General features: G+C 35.2%; 1 protein-coding gene across 1 annotated transcript; it reads left to right on the plus strand.

Annotated features, from left to right (window-relative positions):
* The first annotated feature begins 5,363 nt into the window (after positions 1-5,363).
* LOC149786927 (complement C1q-like protein 2) lies at positions 5,364-13,296 on the plus strand. Its single transcript, XM_089978299.1, has 2 exons — positions 5,364-5,565; positions 12,785-13,296. The coding sequence occupies exons 1-2, from the start codon at positions 5,367-5,369 to the stop codon at positions 13,219-13,221; spliced, it is 636 nt and encodes a 211-aa protein (XP_089834425.1). The 5' UTR covers positions 5,364-5,366; the 3' UTR covers positions 13,222-13,296.
* Positions 13,297-21,388: the final 8,092 nt, after the last annotated feature.

The following is a 21,388-nucleotide window of genomic DNA, read 5'->3' on the forward strand; positions in this document are numbered from 1 at the left end:
TAATTATCTTGCAATAAATGAAAAGAAACTATTTTAATTAAAAATAAACCCATAGCCGGCTAAGAACCCAATTCAAAGGGTCGGTACATTAGTTTAGCATGCTCTATGTATGTTAAGTGTTGAATAAGTTGCAATTCAAAATATGTAACTAAAGGTACACTATAGCTGAAACTGTGAAGGACATATTCCTGTCAGAGCCTATTGATAAAAATAGAAGGTATTGTCTCTGAAGCCCAGAATCCTTTAGCAAACCTAAACTTTGTATTGGGATGCCATCATCTGGTCAACATATTTGTCAATGATGGCCAGTAAACATTAAATGCACTTGTGCATCAAATGAATTTGCTTTAGTCGACTTGAGAATTACAAAATGTTCAGAAGGAGAACGTATGCATTCTTGCAAAATTTAGGATTATTCTTATTTTTTTAAAGGACAACATAAACTTAACACATTCGCATACACTATTAAATATATTGATCATTATGCATGTGTCATTTTAGCACAACGTTTCCTCTGAAAGTTTTGTTTTGCCTAATAAATGTTACATTCCTTTTAGCCTTTGTGATGTCATATGTCATATGTGTTAAATAGGTGATTAAAGGGACATACATAAATGCATATTTGCAATATTCACCATTTGTGACAGATATGATAATGTTGTAAAATCAAATAAATGCTGAACAATTTTGCTGAAAACACATTGTTAATATCATTCAAGCCACAAACAAAAACTTCATCGCAATGTGAATAATTTTATTTTATAACTCGACCATGCTCACACAATGTCAGAAGGTAAAAGTAAAATGCAAGTGTGAGGAAAACAAACGATGTTATGGATTGTAGGCTATGTAGTTTCTTACTTGTTATGATCATAGGTGACAACGAAGCTTCATCAGAGGCATACACAAATGGTAAATTAAAACTACTTGATATGAAATCTATGTCAGTTGATGTTGAAAGGAAGTATTGTGACCTAGCAAAACAATCCTAAGCTCAGACCAGTATGATAGCATGAATAATTTGGAACATATACAAGATGAAATATATTTTTCTAGAAGTCTTATTTTGTGGTGAGGGTTTCAAACATGTTTGTTTTCAGCAAATATGTGAAGATCTTCCAGAACAAAACCCTACATAAATGCTAAGGAAAGGTTGTATTAGTTCTCATGGCCATATACCAGAAACGAGTATGGGATAATCTTGAACTATTGTCCAAGTTTGGCACAAGTTTATTACTGCTTTGTCCTCCTAAACTACTTTGTGAATTGTATAAAACTTTACAGACACACTTATACCATCATGTGTTGCTTCTAAATTAAAATGGTGCTGCTTGGACATCTAATATGGCAGCTACAGACGTCTTCTTGAAAATGTTGTTATGCCACTCTGTTATGGATGATCATAAATACAATTTGTGCCAATATGTTGTCAATATGGTCCCCACAGTAATGTCATAAAATTCTTTGTGTTGTTACCCCTCGCACACGTAAAGTTATGCGACAAATGATACGTTCTGATGCCTAATTATTCCTAAAAGGAAATGATAATAATATCATACCCAACATGACGACCACAATGGTCATCTTGAAAATAATTTGCATCATTCCTTATCCTGCTTGACGTGTCATATATACTTGGCTTTTTACTTGAAGACTAATTATCATATATGGTTGCTTCCAACATAAAGTACGGAGACGATCTGACATAATATGTCCATAATGGAAACCATCTTGAAAATCTTGTTATTTCAACTCCACCAGAAGTGGACGGCATACTGTCATGGGGTTTGTACCAAAATATTTCTTACGATGTCCAGCTGGTTTCAAATGAAAATTGTGTCAATCGAGCATCCAATATGGCCACCACGGAGTGGCCATCTTGCAAATTATCATTGATAAACCTCTTGAATGGAGAATCATATCAACTTGAGGTTTTAGCAACAAAGAAAACAAGCAATGTATGATGTACAATTGGTCTTAAAATGAAAATGTAATTCCAATATAGTTGCTGAAATAGCCATCTTGAAAATCGTCTCATTCCTATTCCTTAACAACTGTGCATCAAGGCAGCTAATTTGAAAATATTGGTATCGCAGTAGAGTATCATGGATGGCTTCCGTACTCGGCAGTTTAAATTAAGAAATGGACCTATTTTAAAATAATATAAATTCTGTTCACCCATTTGAGCACCAATCTCTTAAATGGGTTTCTTGCTAACTCATTGAAAAAAAAATATTTAAGCTTCTGTTATAATTTTCAATAGAATAATGAATAGAACCACGAGTTTTCTCAATCAGATGTTTAATTGTAAGTACGTTTATTTAGTTGGGTTGTTTCAGCTGAATTATAATATAATGCATATAATACATCAACACCGTAACATTATTGTACTGTGTTTTGTGATTTAAGGAAAACAGTCTTAGATACAATGCGCACCCGATCCAACTTCCTGAAATTACTCGGCATTGCATGAAATCAAGTAGTGGCACTATTAATCAAAAATGTTACATGCTGAACCCGGCTACCACAGAGCAGCAGACGCAGTGGTAGCTGTTGGGACCAATGTGCCTTTCCCCAGTGCCCTACCAGAAAATCTATATATCGATCGCTATAGGATTACAAATTTGGGTGCACCAGTCCTGAGTTCAGATGCGACCAAAGCGTGATATGTTTTTGCGGTTTGTTTCAGGTGACTGCATGTAATGTCGCGAACGCTTTCAACAGAGACATATCACTGTTATCTTTCTGGCTAAGTACACTATCGAAAACGGGGAAAAGAACGTTTCATGCATGGGTCGAGGACGCCACACTGGCAAATGTTTTTTTTCTTCTTCTTCATTTACATGGGCGTTAGATTGGTTATGCGTTTATTTTAACACGAGGACCCTCCTTTATTTGTTACTACTCTGCTATTCCGTTGCCCCAAGTGGCATAGTGGCCTAAAGAGCTTTCCGTTACGGATCACTGCCATATCACCTATGTCTGCGCCTGTTCGAGTCTCGGATTCATCCAATGTGGTTATGTGAGAAAACCTGCCAGTAGCTTCTCGTGGGTCGGTGGTTCTTCCCGGGTTTTTCCCCGGGTTCTTCTTCCATAAAACTGTCCGTCATGTATAACCGATCGTGTGCTAAACATGGCGTTAAACCCCACAACAACAACAACAACAACTCTGTCTATTCCACCTGGTGAGCACCAGCATTACTTTTCACCAACGCAGAGGTACATTAATTTGGAGGAAAGCTTCGGTTGACACATGTCTCCCTCATGTCAAAGCTGCTTGATAAACATTGTATTTCCGCGGTGGTTAACTACAAAGCAGGCGCAACCTTTGGCTGCACTTGTATCATGAGGAAATAATGGTTAAAACATCAGAATATAATTGCTATCATCTACGCCACTTCCTGGAGCATCGAGTTGAGGTAATATAGCCGTAAAACGTGGAACTGCTTCAAGATGCATGTGATGCCTCTGTGTCCTTTTCCAAACTGGAAGCCTAGGACCTTAACAGGTAGATACGTCGCAAGCTCCTTGAAACCGGCACTAATAAGACTGGTGACCTGAATATTTGTTGGTTGCGGATCATACAATGTTTAGTTATGTTGATCCCCATGACAAATACACCAAACCCTACGTTGATATAGTGACCAAGTACTTAATGATTACGATATGATCCCCTAGCCCGACAATCGGTATCATCACGACTGAGGGGATGATTTATCGGCCTAGTGTAAGAGTGTCCCGGTCACCATGTATCAATTTAATTCATTGTTACTATATAATCCCACCATTAATACTGGCCGCCATGCATAGCATATCGTGTGCTGAAATATGGCGTTAAACCCAACAACAACAACAACAACTATATAATCTGGGTAATACATTCATACAGAAGATAGGCTAGAAATGAATGTATGAGAATTTAAGAGGAAAAATACCGATGATAGATGAAAATATGTGTATACGGAAAACCGATGAAAAATTATTTGTATACATAAAATAGATGGCACATGCATGTATATTTGTTCTGATTCTTTGACTACTGTTCTACTGTGTGGAACCCACATACTAAATGCCTAATAAATAAGATATATATTGTTCAGATGAGAGCTGTACGATTCACCACAAATATACAACTATATCGCCAGTGGGAATCATTCGAATCCAGCCGAACCAATGCCCAACTGACTAAGCTGTACAATGTAGCGAACAACCTAGCGGACGTAGCAGCAGAAAAATAGCTGACCCTAACATATAACCAAACAAGGGCAAACCACAGGAATAAGTTCCAATTAAAGTCAGCATCAGCATAGCTCACATTCTTCCAACGGAAAATAGGTACTTGGAATATATTAACATCAATAATTGCAGAAGCTTGTATCTCACAATCGGGAACTTTCTAAAATCACATTCTAATGAACCAGACAGCAACAAGCTAGTCTTAGTGATTATCAGTGCTATGCCGCTTTAGGTTCATTACCTCATCGCTGCTAGCCAGATTGGTCTGAATATGATTGGAAGGAAACGGACACTGACAATAGTTTACTTATTTCTGCATTGGCTATCATTACTCATTTGACTGTCCTGTCGCTACCGTCCTTACGTAATCTGTAATAGTGAATTGTGCCTGTCAACGTATTTATTTATAGACATACAGACAAACAGACAGCCAGACAGCTAGACATACAGACAGATAGACAAACAGACATATATATATATATATATATATATATATATATATATATATATATATATATATATATATATATATATATATATATATATATATATATATATATATATAGAGAGAGAGAGAGAGAGAGAGAGAGAGAGGGACAGGTAAACTATGTTTCATTATATGTTCTTTTCTCTGTCTTGTAATTTATTAAGGTATGCTAAAAGAACAATGCACAAAATAAAATAATTTAGGACAATATTAGATGTGAGCCAGGATCCAGATTGTAAAAAGAAAACACAGAATTCAGATATGTATATGGTAATAAATTTACACAAATAAAAAGTAATAAATACAAATACTAAAGATTAAAAATAACAATGGAAACAATTATATTACTGCTTGATTGTTTTGTGAAGGACCCACTGCTTGTTATATTATAACTCTTGAAAAATCCTGAACAAGTTATACATTCTTTCAGCAATGAAATTGTAATCGATAATGACTCCAGCCGATTTAGATATATAGTTTACATCGATATTTAGCTCAAGCATTCAAACACATACCGCATTTTGGTGTATATGAAAATTATAATAATCGTGTACCAGTCAAAACTGCTCATGAATATTCATGTTATTACCATGTCTTCGTTTGTCAAGGCATACCTGCAGTACTTTCATTCTAGCGTTTAACGATGCATATCATAGGAGAACTTGCATTTCTTGCAACCCTTTGTGGATTAGGTTTTATGGATGATACGGGGAAGGTCAACTTGGAAGCAGTCATGGCCCGTCTGTCGGAGGAAAAGGCCAAGAGATTTCTCTTAGAGAGTGACGTAGAGATGCTGATGCTAAAGGACCGGAAAAGGAGATGTGAAACTCGTGAAAATCAAGGTACACCTTTTCCACGTTTTATCTTGCATTCAATGATCATTCAGTAATACTTGTTCATCTAGAAGTAGTATGCATACTTCCTCCACCCTGTTTCCTGTAGCGAAATAAAAGAGAGCTTTTACCAGTACATTTGTAACAACAGGATGTGCATTGAGAACTGTGGTGTTGGATGCATTCTAAAGAATATGAAATTTCGCAAAGCATGTGAGGTTTACAAATGTTCACAATTCACCCTATTAAATAGAGATTCTTACTGACACAAACATATTCCAAACAAATCATAAAATCAAATTTTTGAAGAAAAGATTATTGTGTTATTTACATTTCTATTTATGGTAATGATTTTATAGCATTTAATATTTAACGCACACATTTACATTGATCATCTGTATGAAACTTAAAACTAAAAATGCAATACTGGAAGATGATAACACGACACGAACAGTTATGTCTATAAATACAAGATACGAATGCATTGAATTATTGAAAAAAGGAGACTGTGGACATAGGCATACATGTATTTACCAAACCATGGTGACTGTCGACAAAGGTACATCCATCATAGACACAAGAGATTTACATTATCTTGTAAAATGAAAATAAAGAAAAACGTTACTAGTCCGTGGTTCAGACACAGACAGTTGGAGCACTTTCACCTAATTGCAGTTAATTTGTATTCCTGAACAGGACCGTAAACCTTGCGATAATCATAAGACGATCGCTGTATTATTGTATTTCCTTAGGTGACGTGGATTGCTAAGTGTTAGTTCACTTATTATTGAGGTTTCTGTCTTACACACACACACACACACACACACACACACACACACACACACATATATATATATATATATATATATATATATATATATATATATATATATATATACATATACATACATACATACATACATACATACATTCATGCATGCATACATACATACATACATACAAAAGAGCGTAAATTGACAATATTTGCGCGGTTTCCACGCTATCCAATTTCAAAACACGTGAAGCCATCTAATTTAAAAATTGGTTCACAAATAAATTACAAATAAACCCAATAAAACAATTAATCGTGGAGACTCTAGGGACTCTAGTACAACGAGGACATGCAATATCCTAAGAAATGAAAATGAAACTAATTTTCAAAAAAGGTATGATTGAGGGCATCAATAAAATCATGTATCAGAATATACATATGTATTTCTCAAAGATCGTTATGTTATATAACCTCTTTTATGATACGTTTCATCATTTCAAAATTTATTTCCACTGGTTTCAGCAATACTGTTTTTTAAAACAGACAATTACATTGGGAGCAAACATAATCTTCGTGATAACATAAATCGTATTATTTTCAGCTTTCTCTTTTGCTTGTGAGTGTTCAGGATGTAGTTCTCTCCTCAACTATTACCAATATTTCTTGCATCTACTGTATTTGTAATTATATCTTATCTTCATTTGTAACGATTACATGTTTACACTCAGTATTACCCTCGCCAGCTCGTCCGTAAATAAGTCCATTCATATGATTTGTAAGATCCACTGTATTAAAACTAAATAATATCTTCTGAAATTTCTACTTGTCATTTTGTTTGGAGTTTATATAGCTCATCATTGTCGATTTCCATATGCAGATTATAAAAAGACATTCCAGAGACGTGTTTGCGTTTCAGGCGGTAAACTCTTGAATTAATTTCAAAGTTGGTATTAAAGTTTACAGAAAAAAACCTAAACATATTGTTAGAGAAGAAATTTTCGTAGAATTTTTTTCTGTATTCACATTACTCTTTGTTTCGTAGCAGTATAAAACTGAAACAGCACTAAAGGAAGGTGTCGTGGTGGACCACCATACTAAATCTCTCAAACATGGAACTACACCAAATATGTATATCGTTATGTCAAATCAAAGATGTCTGATGTTAATATGGCACGAACAACGAATTTAGACCACTGCTTTAACACGTCAACACCACGCAGCTGATACTTTTGATAACAACACACTCAAAAGTTCCTTGACATTCGTAAAAAGAAAAACAGAAAAAATTATAAAATATATAATATGCATTCTTTTCCAAAATATCTTTACAGCCGTTGACAAACATCAATCATGTCTTCATTACCTGTTTTAAAATGCAAAACCTTGATATTTAAAGTCGAGAAATGTACACAAAGAGGACTGATTGAGTGTGACAACTTCCTGATTGGCATATAGCAGTCTGAACTTGCCAGAAACGATTTTATATGCAAAAACTGACATATATTGTATATTTGGAATGACACTTATTTATTTAAAAATATAGATATGCGGTTAATTTGCAGAAAGGTTGTATGTGTACAAATATAAGTGTTATTTTGTGCTGAGTCAGTTGTAGTGTTGAAAATGTGGAACATATTGTATCTGACATTTTCTTTAAACATTCCTAAGACGATCATTGTATAAAACGCATACGACTTAATCGCAGTTAATGTAATTTGACATTTTAGACTATGACACCTAGAGGGATGGTTGATTGTAAACCCTGTAGAATATCCCTCTATGTCGTCATAATTAAAGTGACCATATTGGAAACAAAATGTAACTGCTCACTGAACTTGTAATTATTTGATCTAACCTGATTATTTAAAGTCCATAGCGATTCCGAATATTCATCAACAACATATATGCAGATTCGCTCCACAAGCAGAAAGAAATAGACGTGGTGAAGCTGCATTAGTATTACAATTAAGAACAACAGTTGATACATTATTTAAGATCAGTATTTGCACCCAGATGGCTTACACCTTATTAATGTCATCTATTTTAACCTAGGGAACTTTATCAGATGATTTCAGTTCTTTATATCTTTTATTGTCTGTATCAACTATTGTCTAACTTTTATTAAATAAATAGGTTGGGATAATGGACCACATCTAAAAAAAACATTATCAGAAAAGATGTATTACTATGCTTCAGATGCAGAGAAACAAAAGAAGAGTAATACAGTAGTTCCATTGTCTTTTGACATTTTGTTATTTTAGGACCCATTCAGTTAATGTGGCAACATTGAGAACATGCACTTGGTTTATATTATGTATTATAAACTTTACAATTTTAACAATACTATGATTTTAATAACTATTAATCAAGGCTACCTTAGTGACATTATGTCTGGTTCCCAAATACCGAAATATTCACCACTCATTACTTCCTTTCATTTGTTCCGCCACATATATATTTCATTTTCATTTTATATTTAAAATTTTCTCAGTCCCGAATATATCATCTCCTTATCGCATATAAATACGTCCTTGCAAAATGTTTCATTTTTGCTATTTCCTTTTACGTCTTCTAATGTATATACCAGTGGAACTCCAAGTTAATATCTCCGATGTTAATAATCTTTTCGTGAAATTAGGATGACAGCCGTATGTAATAATATACATCTCTATTATATGCTATGTGTGAAATATAGGAACTTGTTGGCGAAATAATTGTCTTATCGTATTAAGCCATGTTTTAAATGTGAAAATAATATTGTTATTTCTTCACATTTGAAGAATATATCCTTACCTTTTCACATGTGAAAATATAAAATTTCTCATCATGTCATTGTGTGTATCTGTAAAGGTTGTATCTGTAAGAATACATGTGTTTGAGCTGGAACAAATAAATAGAACTGCTTTACATTACGGGCACGGAAGTCAAACATTAATAAATAAATCTGAACAGATGCTGTGAGCGTCTCTCTGAAGTTATCCCCCTTTACACCTTGACAACAACGACAATCCCGCATTGCTGACTTTGAATTGCATCGTTTTGAGATGGGGTCGAATGACACAAATGTAATTTACTTCTGTATAGTAGGACAAGCCAATCATACAGCTTTCTTCAGTCGCATATAGTTATATCCCCATCATATGTAAGTAAGGCGAATTAGCAAAAAGTAATGGGGAGAATATGTTATGTCGTAGGGTGAGTTTAATCTTTTAACCTTCAAAGATGGGACTAGTGTTTTATATAACAAAAATAAGATTTTATTTTCCCACATTAACACCTAATATATTTCACCTTGATGTACAAAAACGCCACTCATTAAACTATCACGTGTTTTGTACAATGCGATGGAATATATCTAGTATTAACTTAGGAAAATAACGTATACCCTATATATTCTATATACTAAAATCCAGATATTTTAACTTATGTTAATTCTATTGGCTCCATGGACTTATGTTGAAAGATCTCCAAATATTAATTCACATTTTAGATTTATTTTCTTGCTTGCATCAATTGGCGACATGTCTTTAGGTCGATAATGTGATTATTGCAACCATCAATAAGGTTTTGTAATGTATTGATTTCTTTTTCAGTAAAATGCTTCAAACGTTCTAGTTTAAAAAGTCCGATTACTTTTTTTTTTTTGTAAATAGACGCTTCATTAATGAGTGAATGGAACAATACTAGGTACGTTCTCTCTCAAGCAATGCATTTTTTTTTGAGTGATGGAATTATTTAGCTTCATCAAACGTTATTTTGTATCTCTACTCTCTCTCTCTCTCTCTCTCTCTCTCTCTGTCTCTTCAATATTTTGTTACAGCGATGGTGTATTTCATCCCATATTGTTGCTTTGACACTGTTGAAAAGACATTTGTAATTGTTGAAATTTATTAACTTTTTTATAATGTTTTGTAAGCTACAATATGAGCTATAACTAAATCCGCTCGATTAACGTAAACCGTTCTATATAGAAATTTATATTTGATATATTTGTCTAATGTGTAAGTAGAATTTAATATTAGATAGTCTTTAGGTTCAGAATGATTATAGGACTTAAACTTTGCCATCCTGCCTAATTGTTCCACAATATATAAATAATATTGTCATTCAACCGAACTGTAAGGGTCGTATAAACATATGTGTATGTCAAGCGTATATATATATATATATGTATGTATGTATGTATGTATGTATGTATGTATGTATGTATGTATGTATGTATGGAGTTCCTATAAATGATAATGAATGGCTCAAGCGTAGGTGTGTAATCAAATAACATCTCACTTTACAACAATGATTATTCTTTTCAAACTGTAAATTTTGCCACTTTATTCTCTGTAAAACATAAATTGGTTTCTCATATTCCGTAATGTCAGCATACATGATGTAAGTGTCTAAAGCATTGATGTATCTTGTTATAAGGAAAACTCAGCATTAGATTAACAATATCAATTATCTTTTCATTAATTTTGTCAGTATAGCTTGATATGATAATATTCAAACTGTTAATATAAAATATTTCCTATGACAACTTTAAGCTTTCAGAAAAGTAATATTAGTTTTTCATTCGATTAAAAGTTATAAACATTGATTTTACGCATGGTAGTTGAACAGTTGAAATTGTACTTGATTCAATTCATGCACAACGATTTGAGAATTATATATACTTGGGAATTTATTTCTCTATTTATCTTCAAGTAATAATATTGCTTCCGCATATCTTAAGGAACACATCTCCACTATGTACCTAATAGTATCGACACCTGTCACCTCTCGCACGTCAGCAAAATGTATTACATATTTCGGATCAGTCGACGGAGTGACAACTGATGGAGAAAACAAAATGCTCTCTCTAGTTCTAACGTTTCGGCTTGGACAGTTTTCCTTTAAATAAATAATACAAAACAAAAATGTTTTCCCTGAGATATTGTGAAGACGAAAAGCTCATTACAGCTCGAACCTTTTCATAATAAATGAACAGAAAACACAAATCATTTAACGACAATTAGAACAAGCTCATACATTTTTAACGTTTTGAGGATGTTTGAAATTCAACAAATGGTCAATACAAACAAGACCGAACTCGAATATGCTGTCAGAGATTTACACAGGAGTAGCATTGATTCTTGCTTTATTTCTCTCTACATATATCATCACGTGATTATGGGAAATATGATTACTTTCTTCATCTTAAAATGAGACAGGAAACATCTATTAAATTATAGTGTTTTACAAAAGTCTTAGACATGGATATTTTATGATACAAATAATATTTGGGAAGAAATATTTCTCTTTCGCAATTTATGATACATAACAATGACTAGTGCTATTATGAAGTCATTATAGAAAGTAGATCAAAATGAAATATAGGTTCATATCAATTCTGGGAGTCACAAAACGTTCGTTATATGTAGTTTCATTTTCTCTCACTTTTTAATGTTGCTGCATTAAACACTTCGCTGTAAAGTTAACGGCTTTGCTTTGAATGAACATGTTGAAAATAACTGAAATTTGGTCAAGATATGTGTTATTCTTCTCAAATATCTCCTTGTGCATAAAATGTATAATATCATTTCTAGAGTGCGAATACAATGATTTATACCTTGTGAGTCGTCAGTTCATTAAATTTCTTTGTTGGACTTGTAATTGTATTTTTTTAAATCAATGAATTTAATTATCTGTTTAATTCATTCAATGTCTAATTGATTCAATTTGTGTTTATTCATATATTTATGTGGTGTCCCAACCTAATATGTGGCATGTTATTAAGAATAAAAAATAATTATTGTACCGAAAGAAAGCGAAATTAAGAAAACTATGAGCCATGGTAGTTGACATAAATAATGAAAACTTTTATCTTGGCGCATTTATTCAATTAGGAAAGGAATTTATTATTCTTATACCACAAAATAAGCGGATTCGGAAACGAAAATTCATACATGTATCGCTACCTCATGCTAAAATAACGGAACTAATTCAGGCCGAATTACATGTAAATGCAGGAATTACAACATCGAAACTTCAAAGTCGCAAATCTCCATGATGTTGCTTCCTAGAATGCATGCATATATTCAATAAAAGTGCAAACAAATGGCATAAACAGCAATGTATACAAATACAATTTATTTGGCACTATACATCATGAAACCAACTGGAACATCCTCGACTCTCTACCATAAACTCTGTGTTAACTGTAGTGATACTTACCAAACTGGTACGTTTTGGTGAGTGAACTTACATTCAATTGGAACAGCGAAAAAGACCACAACAAAATGATTAATTTTGAAAATAACACATGACAATATTTCAACCAGCAACCTGCATTTTTAATTTGTACTTTTATTTCTGCACCTGTTAATGGGAAAAATGAAGATATTAATAATTGTCTGCTCCATAACAACAACGGATTTTGACCTTTTGCTGTAATTATAATAACGATCGTATTAATATTTTCAGATCTCTGTCAGGCTCATTGTTTGAAAAAGAATGGCGTCGCTTTTACAGCCCAAATGTCTGAAGATCACATGCACGCCGCAAGAGAGGTAGTACGTTTTGATAAAGTCCTGGTCAACGAAGGTAACTCCTATGACCCACTGACAGGCAAATTCACAGCACCCTATCGAGGTCTTTACCTCTTCTCCGTCACTGTTATTAGTCTACCGGGGCAAACTGTACACTGTCAAGTGATGAAAGGCGATATTGAAATTGGTAGAGTGTATCAAGGTGAGATCCAGGTCAACCGGCACAAGTCAGGGTCAGTGACTGTGGTGACAGTACTAGACAAAAGCCAAGTAGTCTATGTTATGGCCTACTATGCAATTGTCGGTGTCGAAACCATTCATGGAAACAACTTTACAACATTCACTGGTATGCTACAAATGAATTATGACTAAGATGTGGCAATGTTAACTGACCAGAACATCACGTTCTTGTAGTGACAGGTTTTCAATAAATCGTAATATCTTCAAGCATGTTTGTTGTATATTATTCATAAGAGTTTATCTGATATATAGTCTCGTGTTGATACAAAATACTAAAACACCAAGTGCATAATTATATCAATCCCAAAATCAATTTTTCAGCACCAGGCTCCGTGAATCATACCCTGTCATTCCTAACAACAACGATCAGTCATGGTAACAATACAAAGCGGTATATATATATATGTGTGTGTGTGTGTGTGTGTGTGTGTGTGTGTGTGTGTGTTAAGATGTTATATAGGGGCCCCGAGTGGTCGAGTGGTCTAAAGCGCTCTCCGTTATGGATCACTGTCATCTCATCTCTGTCTGCGTAGGTTCGAGTCTGGGATTCGGCCAATGTGGGTATGTGAGAAAGCTTGCCAGTAGTTTCCCGAGGGTCGGTGGTTCTTTCCGGTGTTTTCCCGGGTTCTTCCTAAACCATTAATACTGGCCACCATGTACAGCCTATCGTGTGCTGAAAAATGGCGTTGAACCCTACAACAACAATGTTATATATGTTTGACGACATTAAGAGTTCATAAGCATAAAACATGCCCCAACAATCTTGTTGACCTTAACATGCAAACACAATGCAAATCTGTATTGTAAATGGACTAAGTGAAACACTATATTCAATATCAAAAGCTACATGCGAACAGTGGATTGAGCATCAATCCGAAACTCTCACAATCTTCAATGTTTAAAAGTGTAACTCGATATATATTAAGCATTACGAGTTGTACACCTTTATAAGCATTTAAAACTGTAGTAGTGTCCCTTTATAATTAGGTCTACCAATTAAAAGTATATTCAAGAGCAATATCATGCAGGGTTACTCACCTTTGCTAGGAAAATACAATTATTAGTGTCCCGATCGAGTAGGTATTGTTTTCTGAATTTGCATCCTTTAAGTAGAATCAGAATAAAAGGTTGGCATGCTCAATACAACGTTAGAACTAAATAAACTGATTTTAAACGTTTACAAATTTATTATGATTCCAAAATAATGAAGTTATTACATTTGGATATTATTTTATAACGGATATTTCATCTCTTAAACTTTGTCGCGTTATTACTTTCTTAGTGAATGAAATAAACTGCAATATTTATTCCAGTGCAGGTATGGGCCAGATGTTGATTTTTAAAGCCACGCGCTATGATATAAATTGTCGAATAAACCAGTTTACGGGCCGAATCTGTCCTTGGGATCGTATTTTGCCCACCTATGATCAAATGATTAATGGCCATTGTTATGGTAGTCAAGTATTTATCGTGATATGTAAAGTAGCATTATACTGATATCGTATCGCGGCAACACTGTCAGCAACAGAGAAGGCCAAAGCCTCTAATTGGCTCACACTCCTTTTCGCAAAATAAGCCTTCGTGTAAATCGCAAAGAAACAAAATAAAAAATAAAAAATCGCGATTGTCTCAGTACCTGGTATGAGACGAAACTCTAACTTACTTACCCAGCCTAGGTTTTTCTGATCGCGAAAAATCGCAAGGAAAATATGCGATCGCGTTGCTGTCAAGTTAAGAAAGGTCCCTGTCTGCTGCTATTAATTAAAAAGTGTTATATTAATAAGGATTCATCTGGAATCTTATACTGCCCGGTTAGCTCGAGAGCGACAAAAAGCAATTAAGAAATTTATCCCTGTGAGAGATTCTGTTAGAGAAAACATACAAACGAGGCAGCACGCACAAGTTGAATACGCAAAAGGTACAAAAAAGTTATTTAAACATGTTCCTAAAGTTACTGAACGAATTGCAACAGCTACTGAAAGTCTTCTTCCACTTTCCAAACAAACAGATGAGCAATTTGCAAAGCAACCTGCCGCTCTACCCCAACCCCAACCACAAGATGTTGACATTGACGACCCTGCCGCGGTTAAGATGTTGGTCAAAAAGAACATAAAAAGGACACTAATTTTACTGAAATATATACTGACGGTTTTGCACAAGAAATAACAACAATTGCAGTTAAAAAGTAAAAAGAATATAGGGGAGTTTTGTTCATTTGCTGCTGCAAGTTATTCATTAAGACATAATTTGTTAAAACCTGAATATGTTAAAAATATAAGTCGTGATACGTGGATTGAGTGGGTGCATACAATAAACAGGGGTAGTAGGCGGAAATCCAGACAAGACAATATTTATGACACTTTTGTAGATGGAGTAATATTGCATGATGGAATACAACATAAATAAACACAATAAATACAAAAGAAAAAGGAAAAGACATCGAGAACAAAATCAAAAGAAAAAGAAAAAGGAACAACAACAAAAGAATAAGGAACAAAAACGACAACAACAAACTTCCTAATAACTTCCTCCTCCATTGCAACAAACGGAAAATATGGATAATTTTGTAAATTACATGGAGAACCTACAGAAAAATAATTTTACGATGAACCTGGTGCTATTGGTAGTGGTTTGGGAATAGGTTTTGCTAACAATGCTCTTTCCGACATATCACGATTAGACGTTCTCATTGGGTAAGCGCGTGCTGATAATAATTATCCGGAAGTAATTAATTAAGCAGCTGATATTTGATATTTGTCAACGATTATTTTAAGGTGGCATCGTGTATATTGGCGCTAACCAAGAACTTATTGATGAACTTGTTGTTGATTACAGTGATTATATAAATGGTAAGTAAAAAAAGATGATCATACACATTGGTCAACATCAACCTGTACTGAGCAGAGTAGTTAACTCGCGATTACCTATTTATATAATGTATTACGGAGATGGACTTGGTCATGTTGTTCAGAGAGTGTTCAGAAGATTAGCTCCAAAAGTAGCTTATGTTGAAAAACAATTATCTATGAAAGCTATTGATGTTGTTCGTGATAAAGCTCCTGGTGCAATCGTCAATGTTGGTGGTAAGGCATTTTTGGCAATCAAAGAAAGACTAGCACAATTAACATGACGAAAATCACAGCCAGTGAAATTACCAAGCACTGAAGTTATGCCTGCAAAAGTCTGTAAAATAACAAATCGAGCTGCAAATCAGAAACTGGCAGCGCTATCCTGTCAAGAACTCGGTGAAGCAGGACATGATATTTCAAGTTTAATGCCAGGAAGCGGAATTTCCCGAAGAAGGTATTCACGTGTTAGACAATAATAATTATAAGAAAACATGTTTAAGTGCATGCCAGAAACAACACTTGACATGGACTCACCTGTCCTTAAGGACGAAAGTTTACGCGATTATCAATTTTATTCATATAACGCACGAGTACCCAACAAACGAGGAGGAATTTAATGACATGTCCATGTGATCCGGAATGATGAGAGCTTTAGACCAGTCGGCCACTGTGGGTTCCTTATAATGATTTATTTTGAACGTGATTTCTCTACATTTAGTGCAAAAACAACATAGAAATCTGGTTTAGGAATTATTAAATCTATCAGGTTCCTTCTATCCTAAATTTAGTGTCTTTAGGAATTTGTAAAAACAAATAATGATGTCTAATTTGTAATTTTAAAAACATTTGTTTGATGAGCGTCTTGACTCGTTTTAATATTTCTTTCAGCTTGTAACACATTACTTCTTATGTCACGTCCGTTAGGGGCGTTGATGGACGTTATTCAACAGTTTTCCAAGTCATCGTTCATGCGTCCACTAAGAAAAATTAGCTTACGACTAGCTAAAAACGACTAGCTTACATGCACTACGTACATCAACTCCTGGAGGTGAAATAACTGGAGCTACACTCAGGCAGGATAGTTATGCATAGAAAATCACTCATTTTAAAATGGACAAAAAGCTGGTGGTATTGATGTAATAGAAGCAGAAAAGGAGGTGAAAGAGGAGGAAAGATGATGGACCGAGTAGTGAAGACCTACGATAAGCACTGGCAGAAACAATAACAGCAGCAGCGGCAACTGCACGAAGAACCGGAGCGCTTCGTCTACAGTAAATGACGACTGGGAAAGTGAAGATAAACAGTTTAACCCCTGTAGCGAGGCACTATTGGATCATAGGTTTCACGGTTGCGGTGCCTGGTCTAGGAGAATCAGTTATTCCGGATATCAAACTAAAACTTACATCCCGCTCCATCCGTATGAATTCTTTGATGATATATTATTAGTATATGTGTGCGTATGCGCGATTTCTGTTTATTATTCTTACACCCCACTAGTAGACAGATGTGTTGGTCAGTAGGGGTGAATGCTGACCAGTCGAATGAGGCATTGGTTTGTACTTGTGGGAGTCGGTCAGTAGGTATCATTGTTTTTCACTCAGACGGCGTGTTCATCAATATAGATGGTTGGTGTTAGATGCTATCGTTGCTGATCGGCTGATTTGTGGGTACTGGTCAGTATTTATCGTTCTGGTCAATTCATGACGATAATGATGAGTAATGCCCCTATGTGCCACTTATTGCTAATTTCCATAATGCCACATATGTTTCCAAAAATGGTTATATGGAACAATCCTGCTAAAAAAAATCCATTATGCACACATTGCACATGTTGCATTAGGTATCAACTGTTAAGCACACGAGTATGAATCAGGCCAATATTGATTAAAAGTCAAATTTCTCATTAAGTGGTAGCAAATACAATTAAAATCGATTATCTGATAAGAACAATGTCGTCATCTCATTGGAATTAGATCAAATGTATTTATTGTTTAATTTTATTGTATTTTTTCTTTTAAAAAATGTGAAATATATCTATTTAAAATGGCGCTTGGAGCCGAACATATCGGCTACATAGCAGTCTTTAAACTCATATGTTGTAACACTATTCTAGTGTTCTCGCCCTTAATCGTCGATGTCACTGTAGTACAGTCTGGAAAACAGCACAAAATATCCCGTGTTGACCCTGATGTAGTTGGGGTCTTAGTAGTAATATTCCGTCAGGTATATGCTGTTGCAGTACCTGTTTAGCAACAGCGATAAATACTTTCAAAATCAATGTATGATATAGTGGACGATTTTAATGTCTTCAAACACGATAATTTTGTGCAGATCCAAATCAGGTTTCTCCACAGATTTGATCTTTTCCAGCTCGAAGATAGTATATTTATAGTTGTCTCCAGTGTTGCATGCAACACAAGAAACGTGTTTTTCCAAGAATTTGTTAAACTCGGAAAGAGTTTTGAAATTTCCTTGACACGGTTTCAGCGTAAATGATCATGCGATCGTAAATGAGCATGTTGTTCAGCTGCAGATTCAGCACCAAGTTAGTTTTGCCATGCAGCAAAGATGATGGTAGTGCTTTTTCGTCCTCGTCTTGGTAACGAAATTAATTATGGTCATTTGTTATATTAATCATGTGATACACTTCCTTTTCAGCTGTCATCAAGTCAGACGGCTCTGATACCTCCCAGGAGGAACTGGATAATCGTGCCGGTAAGTCCACGCAGGGTGATATCAACATGAGTGGACACAAAATCATGAATCTCGAAGACGTGAGTTATCCATCCGCCGTATGCCAACGTAAAATCTTGGTAGCTCTTTAATCGACTGGTACAGAGTAACTTATCCCTCACAAGAGGATATCTGACCGGCAACCTTTACATAGGAGGTAAACTATTATACGTTCTATCACCTCCTACAAAGGCTCTGATATATACTTAGGCAGTCTATTCAACGGATCTTGAGGTGGTACTTGCAACAACATACTAGAAAACAGACGGCTCGGTGTCAGGGAACGTGAACATCACGGTCATTTTTGGCGTGGGCACAGAAGTCAATTATAATTTAACGAAGGGACCACGGAGCTGTACCACAATATGAGACGTGTGGAAGTATGCTCAGGGCTCAATCATGTAGTGACTATGGTGAATTATGTTGATACCTCTTGTATGTTCTTTGGAGAGTACCAACAACCAGCATTGAAGGGTTGAGTCAATAATAGCACTTCCCAAGTACTGATGACAGTCACCAACTCTAGAATCACGTTGTTGAGACCACTGACTGGACTTCCTACCAAGTGTTCTGTCACGGATAAAACCCAGGCGATGTCGTATTCGCAGCTAAACTCTGTCAGAGGCACTAAGTTGTCGAGCATCGGCGGAACCCTAACCGGGACTCTCACATCAGTGGCGGGAGCTAAACACGTTGTGATGGATTATCTGCTTGTGACAAACAAAGAGGAAACCACGAAATTGTAAGTGGACAATCGCCCCGTAAGCAACAATACAGGGTATATTCTATCACTCACAGGAAATAACGGAAACCGATGTCATGTTGTCATCTCGATATCGTCGGAATTTTCATCTTCTTTCAGGTATTCATTTGTCCATACCAATCACATAGCACACACGTCTAAACGAATGGGCTACTGCGGAGGTCACGTGTTGGTTGCGATATAGAACTTCAACGCACTTTTGGATCAGATATTAAGCGGCATCAAGTCCGATACAACAGTGGACTTTTCTGCCAGGGTACTGCAATCATTGCCTCAAACACGGCAGGTACACCAAGTATTCCATTTCTAAATGTATGGCCTCAGGCCATAACTTCCAAGACCCGGTCTCAGTTTTTTCCCCAGTATAACCTTGGACGAGTTTATTCTAACATTACGTGCAATTTTCACCTTTCTTGTTCGAACGTCGAAAGCCACCTGAACGTGCTTATATAGATCACGGGACATTATGCAGAGATCAAGTGAGTGCGGAATATGTGTAAATCCTCGATCAGAGAAGAGAACGAGAAGTGAACCTTTGATGAGGTCAAACAGTCTCACCTTTTCAGCTGATTTCAAAATTAGCTAATCAACATAGCATCAATTTACCTTACCATCAATCACTGTTACGTAATAAGGCAAATAAATAACTTGGTTTTGCCTTAGAAATATTTGACTATTTATCGTTGTACATGCGACGTTATCTATGGTGAAGACGTATTTTTCCAGGTAAGCGACTGTACTAACATGTACCTCGCAAGAAATTACTTGTGACGAAGTAACATTGCTAATATGTTATGTACGGGTATTTTACCCTGACGTTTGCTCACTCTCCTATAGATTTAAGTAAGATCAATTTCTAAAACCGACACTATTCGTTTTGAATCACGTCACGGAGTGTACGCTCTTCATTGTTCTCCAACCATAGAGGTAGGTGTTAAATTTATATTTTAATTTGAAATGCGAAGCTTATTCGGTTTGTAATGTCTTATCGAGTAATAATGCAGTTATTACAACGCGGATTTAAACTTTGAATTACAAGTCACAGTTAGAGGTGAAAGTATTATCGCATATCTAGAGATTATACCGAAACTTATATTATGACCAATTGGATTTTATTGTAGCTCATTGTGTCTGTCGCTGTGATTGTGGCCATGATTCTGATTGTGACTGTCACTGTGATTGTGACTGTGAATGTGAATAACTGAAGCTGTCTGAAGCTGTCTGAAGTTGTTTAGAGCTATCAGGAGTTTCCAGAGTATTTAAAAATACGTGCTGTAGATACATATATATGTACGTATTTATGTGCCACGGACGTAGACGTAGCAAATTAAATAGAGTGCTTGTAAGTCCGTGTGTATACGTAGGACTGTACATGTGGTGGATCCATATAGGGTGCGAGCGGCCGATAAGAGTGTGGGCCAATCCAAGGAATCGTGTGACTGCACAAGGGGTCTAGAAGCATACATTTGGTTCAATTGTTGTTCTAATTGCACTTTTATGTTCGTGAGATTATTTTGAATATTAGCTGTTTTATTTGTGTTCATAATATCATTTGAATCTTCATTGTGTTCATAAGATTATTTTCAATCTTACTTGTGTTCATGAGATTATTTTCAATCTTAATAGGGATTAATATTCGAGATTAAGTAAACCTCTCTTGTCGTGTAAAATACTGTTTGAAGCGTATCTGCAGTCCATGAGGTTTCTTGGATCTGTACTTCAGATTGATTTAATATTTTAGTTTATTTTAATTGTGTGAATGTTGTGTAGAGTGATTTGAGTCAGTCGTATGTTGAGGGCCTGAGTGAAACATTGTATTTTTACATCACATATTTTTTCGTTTGTCTTTAATAATTAATTTCATAATATTCACATCATTCGCACATTGTGTTTGTGTTATTCATTTAGTCCAAAGACGCACTCGGTTTCTATTCATCTTGATTAACGAGGCTTC

The sequence above is a fragment of the Sinohyriopsis cumingii genome, chromosome 12 (assembly GCF_028554795.1).
Source record: "Sinohyriopsis cumingii isolate HCF-2022 chromosome 12, ASM2855479v2, whole genome shotgun sequence".
Lineage (NCBI taxonomy): Eukaryota > Metazoa > Mollusca > Bivalvia > Unionida > Unionidae > Sinohyriopsis > Sinohyriopsis cumingii.

Bases quoted from the DNA above. Each gene is read 5' to 3' on its own strand.
- LOC149786927 (XM_089978299.1), top strand. From the start codon at position 5,367: ATGCATATCATAGGAGAACTTGCATTTCTTGCAACCCTTTGTGGATTA. The intron at 5,566-12,784 runs GTACACCTTTTC...TAATATTTTCAG, and splicing joins TGAAACTCGTGAAAATCAAG to ATCTCTGTCAGGCTCATTGT.